General features: G+C 35.0%; 1 protein-coding gene across 2 annotated transcripts in view; it reads left to right on the plus strand.

Annotated features, from left to right (window-relative positions):
* Positions 1–17,435, plus strand: part of LOC103557777 (N-deacetylase and N-sulfotransferase 4) — a 389,440-nt gene that overhangs the window by 266,459 nt on the left and 105,546 nt on the right. For both annotated transcript variants that reach the window (XM_070609249.1, XM_008530458.2), the window contains one exon: positions 3,926–4,080. In XM_070609249.1, the coding sequence (XP_070465350.1) occupies positions 3,926–4,080 (155 nt within the window). The remainder of the gene's footprint in view (positions 1–3,925; positions 4,081–17,435) is intronic.

The raw sequence follows: 17,435 nt of genomic DNA on the forward strand, positions 1-17,435 counted from the left end.
AACTGGAGACGTTGCAACGTTAAGATGCCTTCTAGGAGTGAGGGGCTGCAAATCTTTGTGTGGGATGTGATTTCTGGTGACAGTTATTGCCATGCTTTGTAATTCAAGATCAACTAAATATGCCTTGATCAATTACCTCATGGATAATATTTGCAAATTGGATAAATATTGGTCTTTTCCATGAGACTTCATTTTACAAAAAATACAGCTTTATATAAATCTATTAACTTTCAAATATGAAATTAAAAATAAAAAAGTATTACATTCATTCTCTTTTGTTTGTTTTGTGTTTAGTTTTGCTTTTCTGGCTAAAGTATTGGTTCAAAGACTAGACACTGGAAACAGACCGCTTTGTTTGAACCCAGGCTCTGATATTGCACTAGCTACGTGAACATAAACAGGTTACTTAATCTTTCGTGCCTCGGTTTTCACATCTCCAAAATGGGAGTAATAATAATACTCTCATATAGAACAGTGCATAGCATGTGCTAAGGGCTATGTAAGTGTGCATCATCACTTTTAAAAGTATTTTTGTATAAGAATCAAATATTGTCAAAAAAGTAAACAGTGAACAATTCGCATGGCTCTATTTTCTAATTTTAGAACTATAGGTAGCTTTTAGTCAATTTCCATCACCAAACATTTCTTTTGGTTTAGTATAATATTTAAAATTAGTTTATTCTATACCTACCTATGTGGAACTGTGCCAGGTTCAGTGTATAAAGAAAATTAGAAACATCTTCTTACCACTTAAGAATTACAATATTTCATACATAGTGAGCAAATATAAGGCAGACATTTGTACAAAAGTGATAATGCAGACATTGGAATTTAATATATCTTATTTTAATGTTAGAACTGTGCCTTAGAGGAATTAACCTATAGCCAGATCTTGCTAAAATTATTCTTATCATAAAGTACTTTTAGAAACATACTGTTATCTCATGAAATAGATCCTCCAAAAGTGGCAACACAGAAATGAACTCTAAAATATTTTACTTCTAAATTAAAAGACTTTCTCTTCTCTGGGAACCAGGAAAAGTAAAAGGACATAACTTTTAAATGAGAACAAAAAAACCGTATTTTTAATTAATAATGATATAGATTTGAATCTAGATCAAGTTAGAAGTGAAAAGCTCAATTTGAACACAGACATTTTAAGGGTCTGTGGTCGCATGTGAACTACAAATTATATTCTCAATATAATTTAAGCATAAATTACGTATAGGAAAATAAATGTTTACGGTGAGTCAAAAATGTATTATTTTCATTTAGTCAGATTTGAAAACGTTTGAAATTCTGCTTTGGTCCCTCAGCATGACTTGGTATGATATTTTTCATTAAGCTATTTCTAGTGTCACGAGCTTGCCTTATGTGGCTTTGAATTATATGACCTGTATAAAATAGAGAAAGGCTGACGGGAAATTAATCCATGAAGTGAAAAAAAAGTTTTAAATATCCCTCTCAACCTTGTGAGGAGTGTTTATAAATTAACGCACTTTCTGGTATAAGAATTACTAAGATTTTATGATTAGTCACATACCTGTTTGTATCAATAGTCTCAAAATTTTCTTAAAATTGAATAATTGACCTCCTTCCTGGTCAAGTATGCATTATGTGCTTTCTGCCACTTCCAATAACAATCAGGGCAGTTTAAAGTGAATGGAAGCATTTCTCAAACATTCTGTATTCAAAGCACACAGAATGGGGAACGGACTATCAATTCATTCACTGCATGTGACATAAAGTAACTCTTTCTAATCTATGCCTCAGTTGGCTGAATTACGGCCAGGAGAAACACTTGGTCTACAGCATCAACACTTCATGCTTGAACTCCATCTGAGGAAGTAATAAACTTCCCTTCCTTTGGATTTCAGTATGTGATATTCTTAATATATTAACAAAGTCGGTGAAGTATAAGTCTGTAGTACTAACAATTTTAGTTAAAATTAACAAAAATTAAGAATTTTGTCTGCTCATCTTATTCATAGGACTTTGTCATTTTTAAAAGTTCTGTTTCTTTACTCTTTGTGTAGCATCACCTGTTGTGGTAGTAACAGTGCCAAAACTCTGATTAAACTTGGTGGTCCTCACACCTTTTGAGGACTATGGTTTACGGTCTGTGTTCCGGGAATAATGCACATATGTAAATACAAACAAAAGTTGGCATGCACGCCAGCAGACATATGAAGCTTCTAAAGTTCACTGACTTTATATTAATACAGACTGAATTAAATTAATCACTTATTTGCTGCTCTGGGGAAGTGGTGTGAGACACTGCAAGTGAGAGGGATCCAGTCCCTGACTTTAGAAATTAATAATCTAGGCAGGCAATATTTTTAGGAATGTGTGAAAATATGTAAATTTAGAACACCACAGTTATAAACCAATAGATATTATTTTTAGGAAGAAAGTGGTCCTAATATTTATGAAATGCTTACGATCTGCAAGTCGCAATATTAAGTGCTTTAATAAATCGATCTCATTGATTCTTCACAAAGAGACTAGGAGATGGGTATTTATATCCCCCGTTTCACATTAGGAAACTGAGTCTTAGAGAAGTCAACTTGTCCAAGATCACATAATCAAGTAAATGGCAGAAGTAGGGACTCTAATCCAGGTATCAATTAACACCAAATCCATGCTTTAAATATTTCATGGCACTACTGCGTGATCAATGGAATCTTTACCATAGGACACACAAGTGGAGTATTTGGAGAAGACTCTTAAAAAAAAGACCTTTAATATTTATTTGGTTAATTTAAGTAAAGAATATAAAATCAAGCAGCCATCTATAAAACATACTCTCTCTTGAAAAAATAAGCGAAATAAATACACCTCACACTATAAGCCAAGATTTATTTTACTTTACTTATTTAGTCAAGTATCTAGAGACCAAATAGTAATCAGTTCTTATATTATTGATTCAGGACACTTTTAAATTGGACTGAATATTGTAAAATTATATAAAAACTATGATTTCGTACAGTGAAAATATTCTAGGATGGCTGCGACATAGTAAGTTTCCTTAGAAGTAAATTGTTGTTGTTGTTTTTCTTTTTTTTCTCACTTGTGGCGTGACAAATGGTTTTTTCTATTCTTAACAAATTTTCCTAATGGAGGATGAGAAATTAATATTAGTTTTAAATTCTCATGTCAAGTTTTTATTGTGTTAATAGATTCATTGTTTAAATTTTATGAAATATTTGTGTTAAAGTGAGAAATGTTTACGTTTATAACGTTAAGTTAAAAACGTAAGGCAAAAAAATTATTTAGACAATAAGAGCTCAGTTTTTGAAAAAATAAGTAGACAAAGATTTAAGGAAAGACATCAAAATGTCTGCACCAGTTGGTTCTGGAAGATAGTGTTTGTTTTGCTTTGTTTCTGTTTTGAACTTTATATATCACTTGCCTGTGCTTTCCATATTTCTTCAATAAGCATATACTATTTTTATAATCAGAAAAAAATTAAACTTAGTTAAATTTTAAGGTTAATTATAGATTTATATGTAAGAATATTTTTAAGAGTAAAAGTAATAATTATCTCTGATCAGATTTCCCCTATGCATGCAATAAGGAGAGAATTATTGATTTTCAAACAAAAATAAACCATCTAAAACTAGCTCTATTTTTTTATTACCGCCATATGCTAGCATTTCGAAACAATGTCAGTGATAAAATACCCCTAAATTCTAAATTGAACAACTATTTGAGACCAGCACACCTACCCCACCCCATCCCACTCTCCAACCCCACTGCCTCTGATGTGATTTAGACTATGGTCTAGGCTATTTTTTTTTATTAAAGCAACACAAAACTGGATTTATGTATCAGTAATAAGAAGTATAACAAAAATCTGACAAACATAACCTTTAAGCTAATACAAAATTTTCACTTAAGCCATTTTTAACTGTATGTTTTACAGGAACTGAAGAGGAAGATGAAGGAGATGACCTTTTGCTCCGGTCTGTGGATGAGTTCTGGTGGTTCCCTCACATGTGGAGCCACATGCAGCCCCACCTCTTCCATAATGAGTCATCTTTGGTGGAGCAGATGATTCTCAACAAAGAATTTGCACTGGTGAGCACGTTTGATTGCAGTATTTTTCAAACCAAGAGTTGTGATCTATTAGTGGATTGTAAAATCAATTTATTGGGTTGAATCCAATAGAAATAGAATAGAACAGAAAATATCAGAGTATATCACATTATTGAGTGCATATTGCTTTGTGTTATTTTCTTTCCCACATGTGTGTGTATACGTATTGGGTCATGATGTGACATAAAATGTATTTCAAAAAGTAGGCCATTGTCAGAAAGTTACCATCTGCTGTTTTATGGAAGGCTTATTCTTGCATTTATGAAAAGGAAAAATAGTGTTTTCTCCATCGTATTCCTGGCGCATTATAATTACCCTCTCGAAAGGCATTTGTTGCAGGGATGAATAAGTGGATGAATGAATTGAATCATTAGAGTAACCAATACGTCATAGGATTGTTTTGAGGATACGTATAACATGCTTAGAGCAGTGCCTGGCATACAGTAAGCACTCAATATGTGTTCATCAACAATTATGACCTCTCTAAATGCAGACAAGGAAGCAGTTAGGTCTTGCTTTACAAAAGTCAGATTTTTTTTTTAAATATAGATTTACAAAAGGTTGATCTTCACTTTATTTTTAGGGGATATCTAATAAATTTTTTACTACTTCACAGCATTGTAAAATTAAGTAAATATTCCCTTTTCAAAAAATAAACTTACCTTGAGTCAGCATACTGACTTCTTTCTGTGCAGTTACCCTGAAAATAGACTGCGTTTATCATTGGCTTAAACCTCCCTCACCTCACTCCCACTCCGAAGGCTTGCTTTTTGGCATGTAGGTTATATTTCATAATGGTTGATTTCACCTGTTTGTGTAATTTCTTTTTTAAAAGCTATGCCGAGAGCCCTGGGAAAGACTCAGATGTAATTGCTTTGTAATGAAATGTTGAAAGCTATTTAGAACCCATTCAGAACAATTACATTTGTTTATAAAGTGTGGCTAGAAGCTACACTGAAGTCTATAAATAAATTTTGGAAAATAAAAGCTTATTATATGTTGCATAATCAAAGTATTACAATTGAAATGAAGCCCATTAAACACACATACTCAAATGACATTGTCTTTTTCCTTCTGGTGTTCACGTCAATGAAACTTCTCAGGGGTGCTGGCCTGGTGGTGTAGTAGTTAAGCTGAGCACCCTCTACTCCAGGGGCCCAGGCTTCTCACATTCGGATCCCAGGTGTGGACCTACACCACTCACGAAAGCCATACTGTGGCAGCGACCCTCGTACAAAATAGAAGAAGATTGGCTCAGGTTCAATCTTCCTAAAGCAAAAAGAAGAGGATTGGTAACAGGTGTTAGCTTAGGGTCAATCTTCCTCACCAAAACAGAAAAAAAAATGAAAAATTAAAAAATAAAACTTCTCAGGGCTCTTCAAGCAGTGACATTCAAAACCCCACTTTTAACTGTAAACATAGGGTGACAATATGTGTGTTGTCCAGACAACCAGGAAATATATTTCTTTCTTATTGAATTATTACTTTTCCATATCCAGATGACACTTCACAACCATCACCAGTATCAGGATGGGATAGGACAGTGAAAAGCACTAAATGAGATATTGGCAGGCTATGTTTTACTCCTGACTGCTAGTTACAAGTTCTAATACAGTTGGCAACTCATTTAATGTCTTCATACCTCGGTTTCCTCCCCTGAAATGGTAATGATTCCCTTTTTCATTTTCTAAACTACAAAGTATTTAGATAATTAATTTACATCAGCTCATCTGCCAACCAAAGGCGCTGGACTAGACAATCCGTTGATCAATTCCAATTCTAAAATTCTGTGATCATGGACAGCATCAGCCCACAAATTTGGAATGAACATCTTGAAATACTTATCTACCTGCAATTGAAGCAATTATGGAAAGAGATTTTCAGACTAAATGAGAAATTTATACTGAAAGAAATCAAAAGTGTTTAAATTTCCTTTTTTATTCCATCCTGGCATTTCTCGCTATTCCTTGATGTGACCTTGGCTGGCGGTGCAATTATTAGTAAAAAGCGCAGTTGTTCTTACAACATTTATAAAAGTGATTCAAATGACATATTGATAGCTTCATGTTAATATTTCAAAAACAGTTAATCAATCAAAAGGATTTTATTTGTAGAATTTCTCTGAATTCTCTCTGGATAGAGTTCATTTTCTGTTGTAATATGTCTAAAAATCAAGAGAGAAACACATTGCAAGACTGTTTCTTTATGTTTCATCATGTTAGATGAAACACATTAGTTAGATGAAACGTTAATTAGAAAGAAACTTTTTTACGGTAAAGCATTGTCATTTCTTAATTCATGCACACTTATGTATGCAGTGTGATTGTACGTGTGTGTGTGTAGAGGGGTTATGTGTAGATGCTTAATCCATGAGCACGTGTGTATGCAATATGAGTGTGTTTATGTGTGCATATATATGTATATGTGTGCTAAATCCATGAACATGTATGCCACGTGTGTGCATGTGTGTGTATGTTTGTATAGAGGGTGTTAGTTGAGTCATAAGTGTAGTCAACCAAGATATGTTAATTACAAGATACTACATTTACATGGCAGTAGCAAAAATATTTTTGACTCTTTTAATAAATCACACATTTTTGCTGCCATTCACTTCCTTGAGCATGTCACTAAATAGACGCAACACTTTAGACAATAGACTAACAAAGGCTAAAGAGAATGAGAAACATTGGCTAACATTAATGTGCTTGATGAAAAAGCTACCAAAAATTGCTCCTGCCTTATCCACATCTCTTGTTCAAAACCAGAGAGAAGGGTGCCTATAGCATAAACTTAAATTATTTATTTTTACTTCACAATAGACTTGTGAGGGAAAAAAGAAATTAAGAAATGGTGTTTTGTTGTTTTAAGTTTTGTGTAGATTCATTAAAATTTCTAAATGAGTGGGGCCTTTCAGATCACTCATAGCAGTAGACCATAAAATACCCCGGAGGAAAAAAGGCCACTTTTTGTCTTCAATGCTAACTTTTCAATAATGATGTGGATTTTTCTTGACATTTCATGGGAACAGTTGCATATCTTATTCATGAGTAAATAAGTGAAGGATTCTTGAAATAAAGGCATAAGTTTTTAAATTTTGCTTTTAAAATGCTACACATATTTATTAACTCTATGTAACTTTTTTCGTAATTAGACACAATATTCCGATATGAAAAATGCTGACATTTAAATTGCTCTCATATAAACCCAAATTCATCAAAAGAGCAACTATGGAAAATCTTTAAGTGTCATAATGGCCTGCGCAGTAAATCAGCTATGTAGAAGTTTTAATTAAAAAATAAAGGGAGTATGAGAGTGGGATTGATGGCACAATGAAATAGAACTGAGAGTGAGCTGCCTTCCAATAGCTACTCTGCCGACCTCCTTACTAAGCCGTGCAGTATACAGCCTTGTGCTGGACAATACGAGAGGTCAAGAAACCCTGATACTTACAACTAATAGGCTATTTCAAAGATAGGAAGTTTGGTGAAGTCAAAAGTACAATTTTGACTAAATACTGATTTAATGAAAGTTTACTATGGAGCGAATACTGTCTTTTGAAGGTTCAGTAATAGATAGGGCTATCTGTACATTCAGCAGAGTAGACACTTACATGAGCAGGAAGAATTGAAATAAAATATAAAGAAACAAAACATCCTAGCACAGAAAAATTTGAAACATGTTTGGCAATCGCATGAGTTCTTGAGGGATCCTGTGGAATACACACCTATGTAGTACAAATATCTATGTAAATAACTTCAGTAACTGAGTGCATTCATTATGTACTCCTTCATAACAGATTAACCCAAAATTTACTGACTTAACACATTAATATCTAACAGTCTATATAGATGAAAAACTTGAATACGACTTAATTGGATCCTGTGGTTCAGGGTCTCTCACAAGATTTCAATCAAGATGTCAGTTGAGGCGGCAGTCATTTCAAGACTCACCTGGAGGGTGGACCAGCTCACAAGCTCACTCCCGTGGTTGTTGACAAGATTCAGTTCCTCACCAGTTGTTGGATTGCCGACCTCAGTTCCTGTTCAGATGTTGTGCCCATCTGGCCTCACTTCCTTGCCATGTGGGCCACTCCACAGGGCAACTTGCAACATGGCAGTTGGCTTCATGAGAGCTGAGGAGAAGGACAGAGGGAAGAAGGACGGGAGAAAGAGAGAGAGAGAGAGAGAGAGAGAGAGAGAGAGAGAGAAATTCAGAGTCTTTTATAACCTAATCTCAGAGTGATATCCCATCATTTTTACCATTTACTATTCATTAGAAGTCAGTCAGTAGGTCTAGGGCAAACTCAAAGGGAGGGGAATAAAAGAAGGGAGTGAACACAGGAAGAGGAAATCCTTGGATGTCATTATGGAAGCTACATTCATATCCAACCAGAAGTAAGAAGTATAGAGAATCCTGTACAATAGAACTCACATGTATTCCTTCACTAATTTAAAAAATATTTGCATATGAACTTTGAACATTGAACTCAATCTCTATCCTAAAGTTTAAGGCCAATTACATCATTCCAATCCAAAGATATTGGATTCATCTGACTCTTCTCTTTCTCTTATTCAATCCATTGCTTCCACTTGAAAATATATTTAGAACTGATGAATTCTCACCACCTCTACTATCTACTTAGTCTCAGTTACCATTGTATCTTTTTTTTATCAGCTTCATTGATATTGGTATTAACATATCACACAATTCACTGATGTAAAGCGTAAACTTCAAGGGTTTTCAGTGTATTCACAGATTTGTGCAAAGTTCACCATGATCAACTTCAGAACATTTTTATCACCTCAGATAGAAAGCCTGTACCCATCAGTAGTCATTCTTTCTCTCTCCCAACTCCCCCAACCTTAAGAACTCACTAATTTACTTTCTAGCTCTATAGATTTGCCTATTCTGAACATTTCATATACATGCAATCATACAGTATCTTTTATGATTAGTTTTTTTTTTTTACTTAGCATAGTGTTTTTAAGGTTCACATGTTGTGGCACAGATCAGTACTTCATTCCTTTTTATTGCTAAATAATATTCCATTGTATGTTTACATTGTATTTTATTTATCCATTCCTCAGTTAATAGACATGTTTACACTTTTTGGCTATTATTTATAATGCTCCTATGAACATTCATGTACAAGTTTTTGTGCGGACATAAGTTTTCATTTATCTTTAGTATCTACCCAGGAGTGGAATGGTTGGGTCATATGCTATCTCTGTGTTTAACATTTTGAAAAACTATTAGACTCTTTCTAAAGAGCTTGCACCATTTTACATTCCCACAGACAATGCTTGAGGATTTCAGTTACTCCAAATCCTTGCCAGTCCTGTTACTGTTTTTTTTTTTTTTTTTAATATAGCCATCCTAGTGGGTGTGAAGTGGTATCTTATTATGGCTGTGACTTGCATTTCCCCAATGGCTAATAACATTGAGCATCTTTTCTTATGATTATCAGCCATTCATATATCTTCAGTGGAGAAATGTCTATTAAGATTCTTTACCCATTTTTAATTGAATTAGTGGTCTTTTTATTATTTACTTGCAAGCATTCCTTCTACATTGCTTATACAAGTATTTTGTGAGATCTATGATTTACAGATAACCTCTCCTATTACATGGGTTGTCTTCATTTTCTGAAGTGTCATTTGAAGCATGGAAACTTTTTTTTTCCATTGTTTTCATTTTTTTTCCATTTTATTTATTTAATTTTAATTTTTGTTTTTATAGCAGTAACATTAAATTATAAGATTATATAACTTTCAGATGTGCATCATAATATATTTTAAATTCAGTGTAGATTACATCATGTTCCCCACCCAAAGACTAATTATAATCCTTCACCACATGCATGAGCCTAATCACCCTTTTTGCCCTCCTCCCTCCCCGCTTCCCCTCTGGTAACCACCAATCCAATCTCTCTTGTTATGTGTTTGCTTGTCGTTGTTTTTATCTTCTACTTATGAGTGAGATCATACGATATTTGACTTTCTTCCTCTGATTTATCTCACTTAGCATAATCCCCTCAAGGTCCATCCATGTTGTCACAAACGTCCTAATTTCATCATGTCTTATGGCTGAGTAGTATTCCGTTGTGTATATATACCACATCTTTATCCATTCATCCCTCGATGGGCACCTATGTTGTGAAGCATGGAAATTTTTAATTTTGAGGAAGCGCAATTTATCATTTATTTTCTGTCTGTTGTGCTTTTGGTGTCAAACATAAAAAGGCTTTGCCTAACTCAAGGTCATAAAAATGTACTTCTGTATTCATTTGTAAGTTTTACAGTATGTACTCTTACACATAGGTCTATAATGCATTTAGAGTTAATTTTTTATGTGGCACAAGAAAGAAGCACTACTTTATGCTTTCACATGTGTATATCTGGTTGGACCAGCTATTTGTTGAAAAGACTATTCTTTCCCCCACTGAATTGTCTTCATACCTCTGCCAAAAATAAATTGACTTTAAATGTAAGGATGTGTTTTTAGACTCCCAGTTGTGTTGCATTCATCTGTATGCCTGTCCTTATGTTAGACCTCAGCATCTTGATTACTATGTCTTCATAGTAAGTTTCGATATTGGGAATTGTGAGTCCTCCAATTCTTTTCTTCTTCTTTAAAATTGTTTTGGCTATTCTGGGTCTTTTGCATTTCCATATGAATTTTAAGATCAGCTTACCAATTTCCACACAATGGCTGGCTGGGATTCTGATAGGATAGCATTGAATCCACAGATCAGTTTGGGAAATATTGCCATCGTAACAATATTAATTCTTCTGATCTATGTACACAGGTGTGTTCCCATTTGTTTAGGTCTTCCTTAACTTTTAAACAATATTTTATAATTTTCAGAGTCTATGTTTTGCACTTTTGTTGTTAAATGTGTTTCTAGATATTTTGTTCATGAGTATTTTTATCATGAGAGGTGGTTGGATTTTTCACATGCTTTTTAGGTATCTATTCAGTTGATTGTGTTTTTCCCTTTATTTTATGGATACCATATATTATACTAGTCAGTTTTTAGATGTTAAACCAACCTCACATTCTTGTAATAAATCTCACTTGGTCATGGTGTACAATGCTTTTTATATGTTGCTAAATTTAATTGCTAGTACCTTTTTGAGGATTTTGCATCTATATTCACAGAGATATTTGTTTGTAGTTTTCTTTTATTACAATATCTTTTTCTGGTTTTGGTGTAAGGATAATACTAGCCTCATAGAATTAGCTGGGAAGTGTTCTCTTCTATTTTTTTGGAAGAATCTGTGAATGATATATATTAATTCTTCTTCACATGTTTGGCAGAACTCACCGGTGAAGCCACCTGGCCCTGGCTTTTCCATATGGGAAGTCTTTAAATTATTAAGTCAATCTCTTTACTTGTAAGTCTATTCATATTTTCCGTTTCCTCTTGAATCAGTTTCAGTACTTTGTGTGTTCCTAGGAGTTTATCCATTTCATCTAATTTATCTAAGTTTTTGGTATGGAGTGTTCATAGTATTCCTCATGGCTCTTTTTATTTTGATAAAGTCAGTAATGTCTCCTTCTTAATTCCTGATTTTACCAATTGAACATCCACTAATTGCTAGCAGCATGCTCAATTATTTTTTGATAATGCCCTAAAGTACGTTATTATCACTGCACCATAGTCTGAACCAGTAAAATGTGGTCCTTTTTGCAGAAGTAGTCTTTGAGGTCAGTCTATGAGGCTTTTGCTGACCCCCACAAGCGTTCTTCTTACCTATTTCTTTCCCTGATTCTCTCTAGTAAACTTCTGTTTGGTCTACTATTAGCTTGTCATTAATATTAATTAAAATAACAACAGCCTCCTCTAAATTGCTTACCATCAAAATCTCCATTGTTTTCAAGAGTGACTTTAGGCTTGAACTTTTCTACACTTTGTCCCAAGTAAAGTCACTTCCCTTGGAGAGAATTTAGGAGCTCTCTCTATTTATGACCTACATCCCCCCTGGATAAAATCTCTGCAGTACTACCCTAGAGCTAGGGGTGGGGACAATGGCTTCTTCTCTCAAAGGGACACCCAGATTTATGAGCATGGTGCAGGGTTGTGGTGGTAGCCTCTGGTCTTAGCTCACCTCTCCTAGCTAAGAATCACCACTCTACAACTGAGCTGGAGCGAGGATAAATTATGGTTCCAGTGTTCTTGGTCTCCTGCATCTGGGATACAGCCTCTGTTCTACGGTTGGGGCTACCTAGAGGAGCAGAGCTCCAGATCTTTCATCTGCTTTTTCCTAGAATAGAGCTTCTGCGCACAGAGCTCGGGGGATGAGAAATACTGATGGCCTGTCATTCCCAGGGAGAATCATAGATTTGACTGGAAGCTAGGGAGAGAGGAACCCCTGTGTTCTTGGTGGCACCCACCTAGGGTAGGAATTTTGTTACTCTAACCCAGGGCAAGTGGGGAAGGGTGCAAGTCACGGCTCAAATGGCACACACTTTCACTGTTCTTACCAACTTTAGTAGATTTTCTGGAATACATGTTTCTTCATTTACTGTATATCCTTAGTTTATTTTTCAGAGATTTTAAATGGTTGTTTTCTTCCTTTTTTTAAAATAATTTCTACCAGTTATGGTTGTTTTGTTGGGAGAGGGTCCACAGAGCTCCTCACAGCACCATTCCAGAAGTCTGAATTCTACCATCATATCTTGACTAGTCTATAGCAATGGCCTCCTCACTGGTCTCCAGTCCCACTCTTGGCCCTCTTGAATCTTTCTCATCAAAGCAGTGCAGTGATCTGGTTAATATGTAATTCAGATCCCGTCACATTTTGTCTCAAAGCCCTCCAAACTATCCTAAAAGGGCCCTAGCATCTGAACACTTGTCTCATGTGCTGTGTGCTCCCATCTGATTTTTTCGTGGTTGGTTCTTGAAAGTCTCCACTGTGTTCCTTCCATTCAGCTCTGATGACGAGCTTTGATCTCCACTGTTGCTGTCCTTGTGTGGTGCTCCTCCTCCAGCTTTGGTGACTCTGTTCTTGACCCCAAGGTTCCCCAGCGTTTCCTACAACTCACTGCTGACCTAATTCCATCCAGGCTATGGGATTCTTGAACTTGGAGGAGCATTTTCCTACGCCCCATTCCTCACACCGTATACATGTCCTTAAGAACAAATTATAAAGGCATGGGTTCAATAATATTTTCATGACATCATCTTGGGTCAAGTGAAAAGTGACCCTTGCCAGTACTGAAAAGGAGCAAAGGAGCAGGGAGAAAGTATTGCCTTTGTCTCTTCTGCCTAAAAGTAAATTACTTATGTTCTAGTCTTATCTTCCATTTCCCCTTGCCTTGCTCCCTAAGGATGGAATCACTTTTACTTTGCCTCATTTTTTATGTTCTTCAGTCTTTGTAATCCATTATCTTGATTCTTTCTCCATACCAGAGTTACCATCCTACTTATACACTTAAGCCCTGCAATAGAAATGCAGCCACACTTGCCGGTAATTTCCCCTGATACACTAGAATTTCTAGACTGGGCTTTCAAATTAAAACACACTGTGGTTTTGGAAATAATTTATTTGTTTAATCTGTTGTGTCTGTTTTTTTTGTATCAGTATCTTAAATCCTAAAGCAGGGTAGGCAGAAAGTATTTTTAAGTTTGAAACAGCATTAAATAATAAAATCAAATATTAATGGCATTTCCTTGGAAGACAGAGCAGTGAAAATTTGCTAAATGTTAGTAAATGGAATATTCGTATGATCTTGAATACATTTAATTCTACTTATTGGAAACCTATGATGGTTAAAATGGTCTTAGAAAGGGAGAAAATAATGAAATCACAGTGGGAAGATTATAGAACACCAGCTAGCAAACTTGAAGCTCATTTGTGTGAGCACTTAAACGATTTTGTTACTGAATATAGAGCATTTATTTGTAGATGGCATTTTATGAGATTAAAATTATTTCCATATATCCATGTGATCAGTAGAGATATATATTCATCATTATGTCTGTTTATTTTTGCCCTTTATGTTAAATATGCATATATTTCTCATATATTGTTCAAAAGTATGATTCACAGACACAACTTATCCATCACCATATTGCTTTTCTATGGCAGTATTGTCTATCACAATCCTTTGTACCTTCCTGTTAACACCCTTGTGCTTTTTATTCAGGACAGTCAAAATGGCACACCTAGAGATTAACCTTTAATATATGCTGTATCAACATGGATATTGTATTGCAATGAATGAGTTATCCATTTGCCACTGAAGAGATTTAGAATTTGGGTGATTTATTGTTTTACCCATTTCAGCAAGTAACTTTCTAAAACATATAATTTACTGCTTATAAATTAATAAATGTGTGCTAAGCATCATGCCACCTTTTTCACGAGGGCTAAAGATTTTCATTGTTAATGCAAATGATTTTACTGCACCGTGCTCTTGCTGTGCTCTCAGAGTCTGCTGAGATTATGTGGACTATTCGCTCCTAAACTAGGTTCTCAGAAGTTTTGAGCTCTTGCATCTACTTTTTCTAGTTTTCTGGTCTATGGTTTGTAAGACTGATAGTTTTCATTTCTGGCCATTGTCACGTTGTCTGGGTCTAGCGACTAGAATCCCATTTCACTACAATGAAGTGGTCAAGTTAGATGACCTTTGAGGTCCATGATATCTCTAAGAGTCTATGAATCTGAGTTGCCCTGAGCTTGGAAAGCAGATACGCCAGGCTTCTTAGGCTTGTTTCTAAAGCGACAGTGAAAGCTCTCAGTTTCACAAATGAGAACACTGAGGTCGTGTGTAAGTGACTTGTGCATGGTCACACAGAGAACCCATACTTCGCGGCTCCTAATCCAGTGCTCTTTCAATTGTACCATACAACACCCGAGGCAAGAGCTAATGATCTCTGGGAGAATCAGACAATGTCTCCCCAAGACAAAATGAACAAACTTGTGTGCCCTGTTTTCCTAATGGCGTTTCTTTTTAACCGTATTCCAGGTAATTAAGGCAATATATAATTGACCTCTGCATAGTTGAATAATTGTTGAAGAACGCAGACCTTTCTGTATTGAGAGAAGTAGATGTTATTGTATAAAGCTTAGAAGATTACTATGGAAAATTCAAGCATACACATAGCATGATGATCAGTATATTGGAGAATAAGGGAAAATATTTTGATTTCTCTTTCAGCTACCTATTGACGGTAGATAGGCTTTTTACACTTTTTACAAGTAGGATGATATTGTCTAATAAAAATCTTAGCTAGCTCGTGCAAGCAGTCTCTAAGGTTCTCATCAAATCCTGTTTTCACCAAACGTACAACATGAAGAATAGGAGGAACTTTTTGCCTGCAAATTAGAATTGATATTTCATTAGCTATTAATATTCATATGGCTCAGCAATGGATTTAGAGAAAAAATGGCTTTCTTGTCATGTGTTGTATCATGTAGATGAAAGAATTTCCCCTAGACAGAAAATCTCTACAATACATATTTATCTACTTTATTTTCTTATCAGAGGGCAACATCAGACACCCTCACTCCCCTAAATTCCTATTTTAGCTGCAGCACCTTCTTTCTATCAAGCAACTGTTTTATTTTTGAACATATTTAACTTGAATAAATGCCACCTACAAAATGCACTTTGGTATTGGGCAGCAATAATTGGAGGAAATTAACTATTTCTATCACTCAAAATGTATTAATATGAATCTATCAAGACTTGCATCAGTCTTTTCTGGATACTTTGTTATCATTATTTTTGGTAAGTGTAAAGCCTTGAAAGTCATTCCTTCTGCTTTATTGTTTTTACGCATTTAAATAATCTTTAAGATTAACTAGAGGAGCTCTGATTCTTTTTAAGAGCTGATACATGAAACAATTGCCGCAGAGATTTCTCCCTAGGAGATAAGCTGATAACTGCTTAAAGTGATTGTTAATATTTAATTTACTCACTTTAAAGCAAATAAATATTTCCTCTAAATATTAAGTTTTGTTTATTTTACACAGAACAATAAACTGTGTACAAAATGCAAAAGAAAAAGTCATGTCCCTCTGAAGGAAACAAAACTATTTTTATACATGTCTTTTGTGACATGAGCTTACCCTATGAATGCCATTACCTAATTGCTCAGTGTACTATTTAAGCTCATGTGTTTGGCTTCACACCTATCTTGGTTCAAATTCTGTCTTCGCCAATTACTAGATGGGTGACCTTAGCAAATGACTTAAAATTCCTGGGCTTTAATTTTCAAATGTGTAAAATGGGTGTGAAAGTAGTTCCTACTACATAGATTTTTATGAGGATTAGATAATGTGTATACACGTTTGTGTATGTATAATGCTTAGTGAAATGCGTGGGACATAAGCGTTTCAAAAAGTATTTGTCACCATCGTCGTCATCATGAATCATCATCATCGTAGATATCATCATTTTCACCATATTTCTTCAAGAAGTATATGATCATTTCTTTTGAAATAAGAGGTTGGTGATGATGATCAAACCACCAAATGACTTTTTCAAAGTTACGTAATATGCAAGTTAGGAACAGATCCAAGACATTCTGATTTGTTCTACATTCCCCCATCTATCCATGGTTCAATACTGAATGTGGCCACTAATTTTTAGTGATTAAAAGAGACTAGTATCTTACCAAACAGTCCAGGAAAAAAAGAGCATGGATGATGAACTTTTTTTTTAAAGAAATAAATGGAAAAATAAAAAAGAGTTGATCCACGTATATGTGAACTCTTGAATCTTAGAAATTATTGCTTTCCAATGATGTCCAGAAGTTTTCACATACTCCTTCCTGTGTAAAAAAGTAACTTCCTCACTGCCTTTATGCAGTTTTTTTCATTCTTTTCTTTCTTTCTCCCTCTGTTCCTTCCTTCCTTTCCTTAACAAACAACTAACGAATATGTATTATCTGCTAAGCTCTTTACTTGACACCAGGGATGCGAAAATGAATGAGATGCTGCTTATTCTCAGGAATTTTATTTCAGTGTAATAAAATGGCATTTCAGGTTTTTAAGAGAAATGTACAGAGCACAGTATGGCTGTAAAGGAAACACAGGTTAGTTACAGGAGGAAGAAAAACAAAGAATCAGGACAGACAATTGAGATGATAACACTCGTGAAAAATGAGAAGATGTACACGAGGCAGAAGGCAGGAGGGGAGCATCCAAACAGAGGGAGCAATGTGAGAGAAAGCACAAGATAGTGCCCAAAATAACGTGCTCCACTCTTCCGTAGGATATATACTGCTCAGCAACAACCTACCCATGGCTCAGGACACTACTGCCTGTGGGATTTGGCCTGCAGCCTGTTTTCATATGGTTGGTGTCCTAAGAATGGGTTTTACA

Source organism: Equus przewalskii, chromosome 2, assembly GCF_037783145.1.
Source record: "Equus przewalskii isolate Varuska chromosome 2, EquPr2, whole genome shotgun sequence".
Taxonomy (NCBI): domain Eukaryota; kingdom Metazoa; phylum Chordata; class Mammalia; order Perissodactyla; family Equidae; genus Equus; species Equus przewalskii.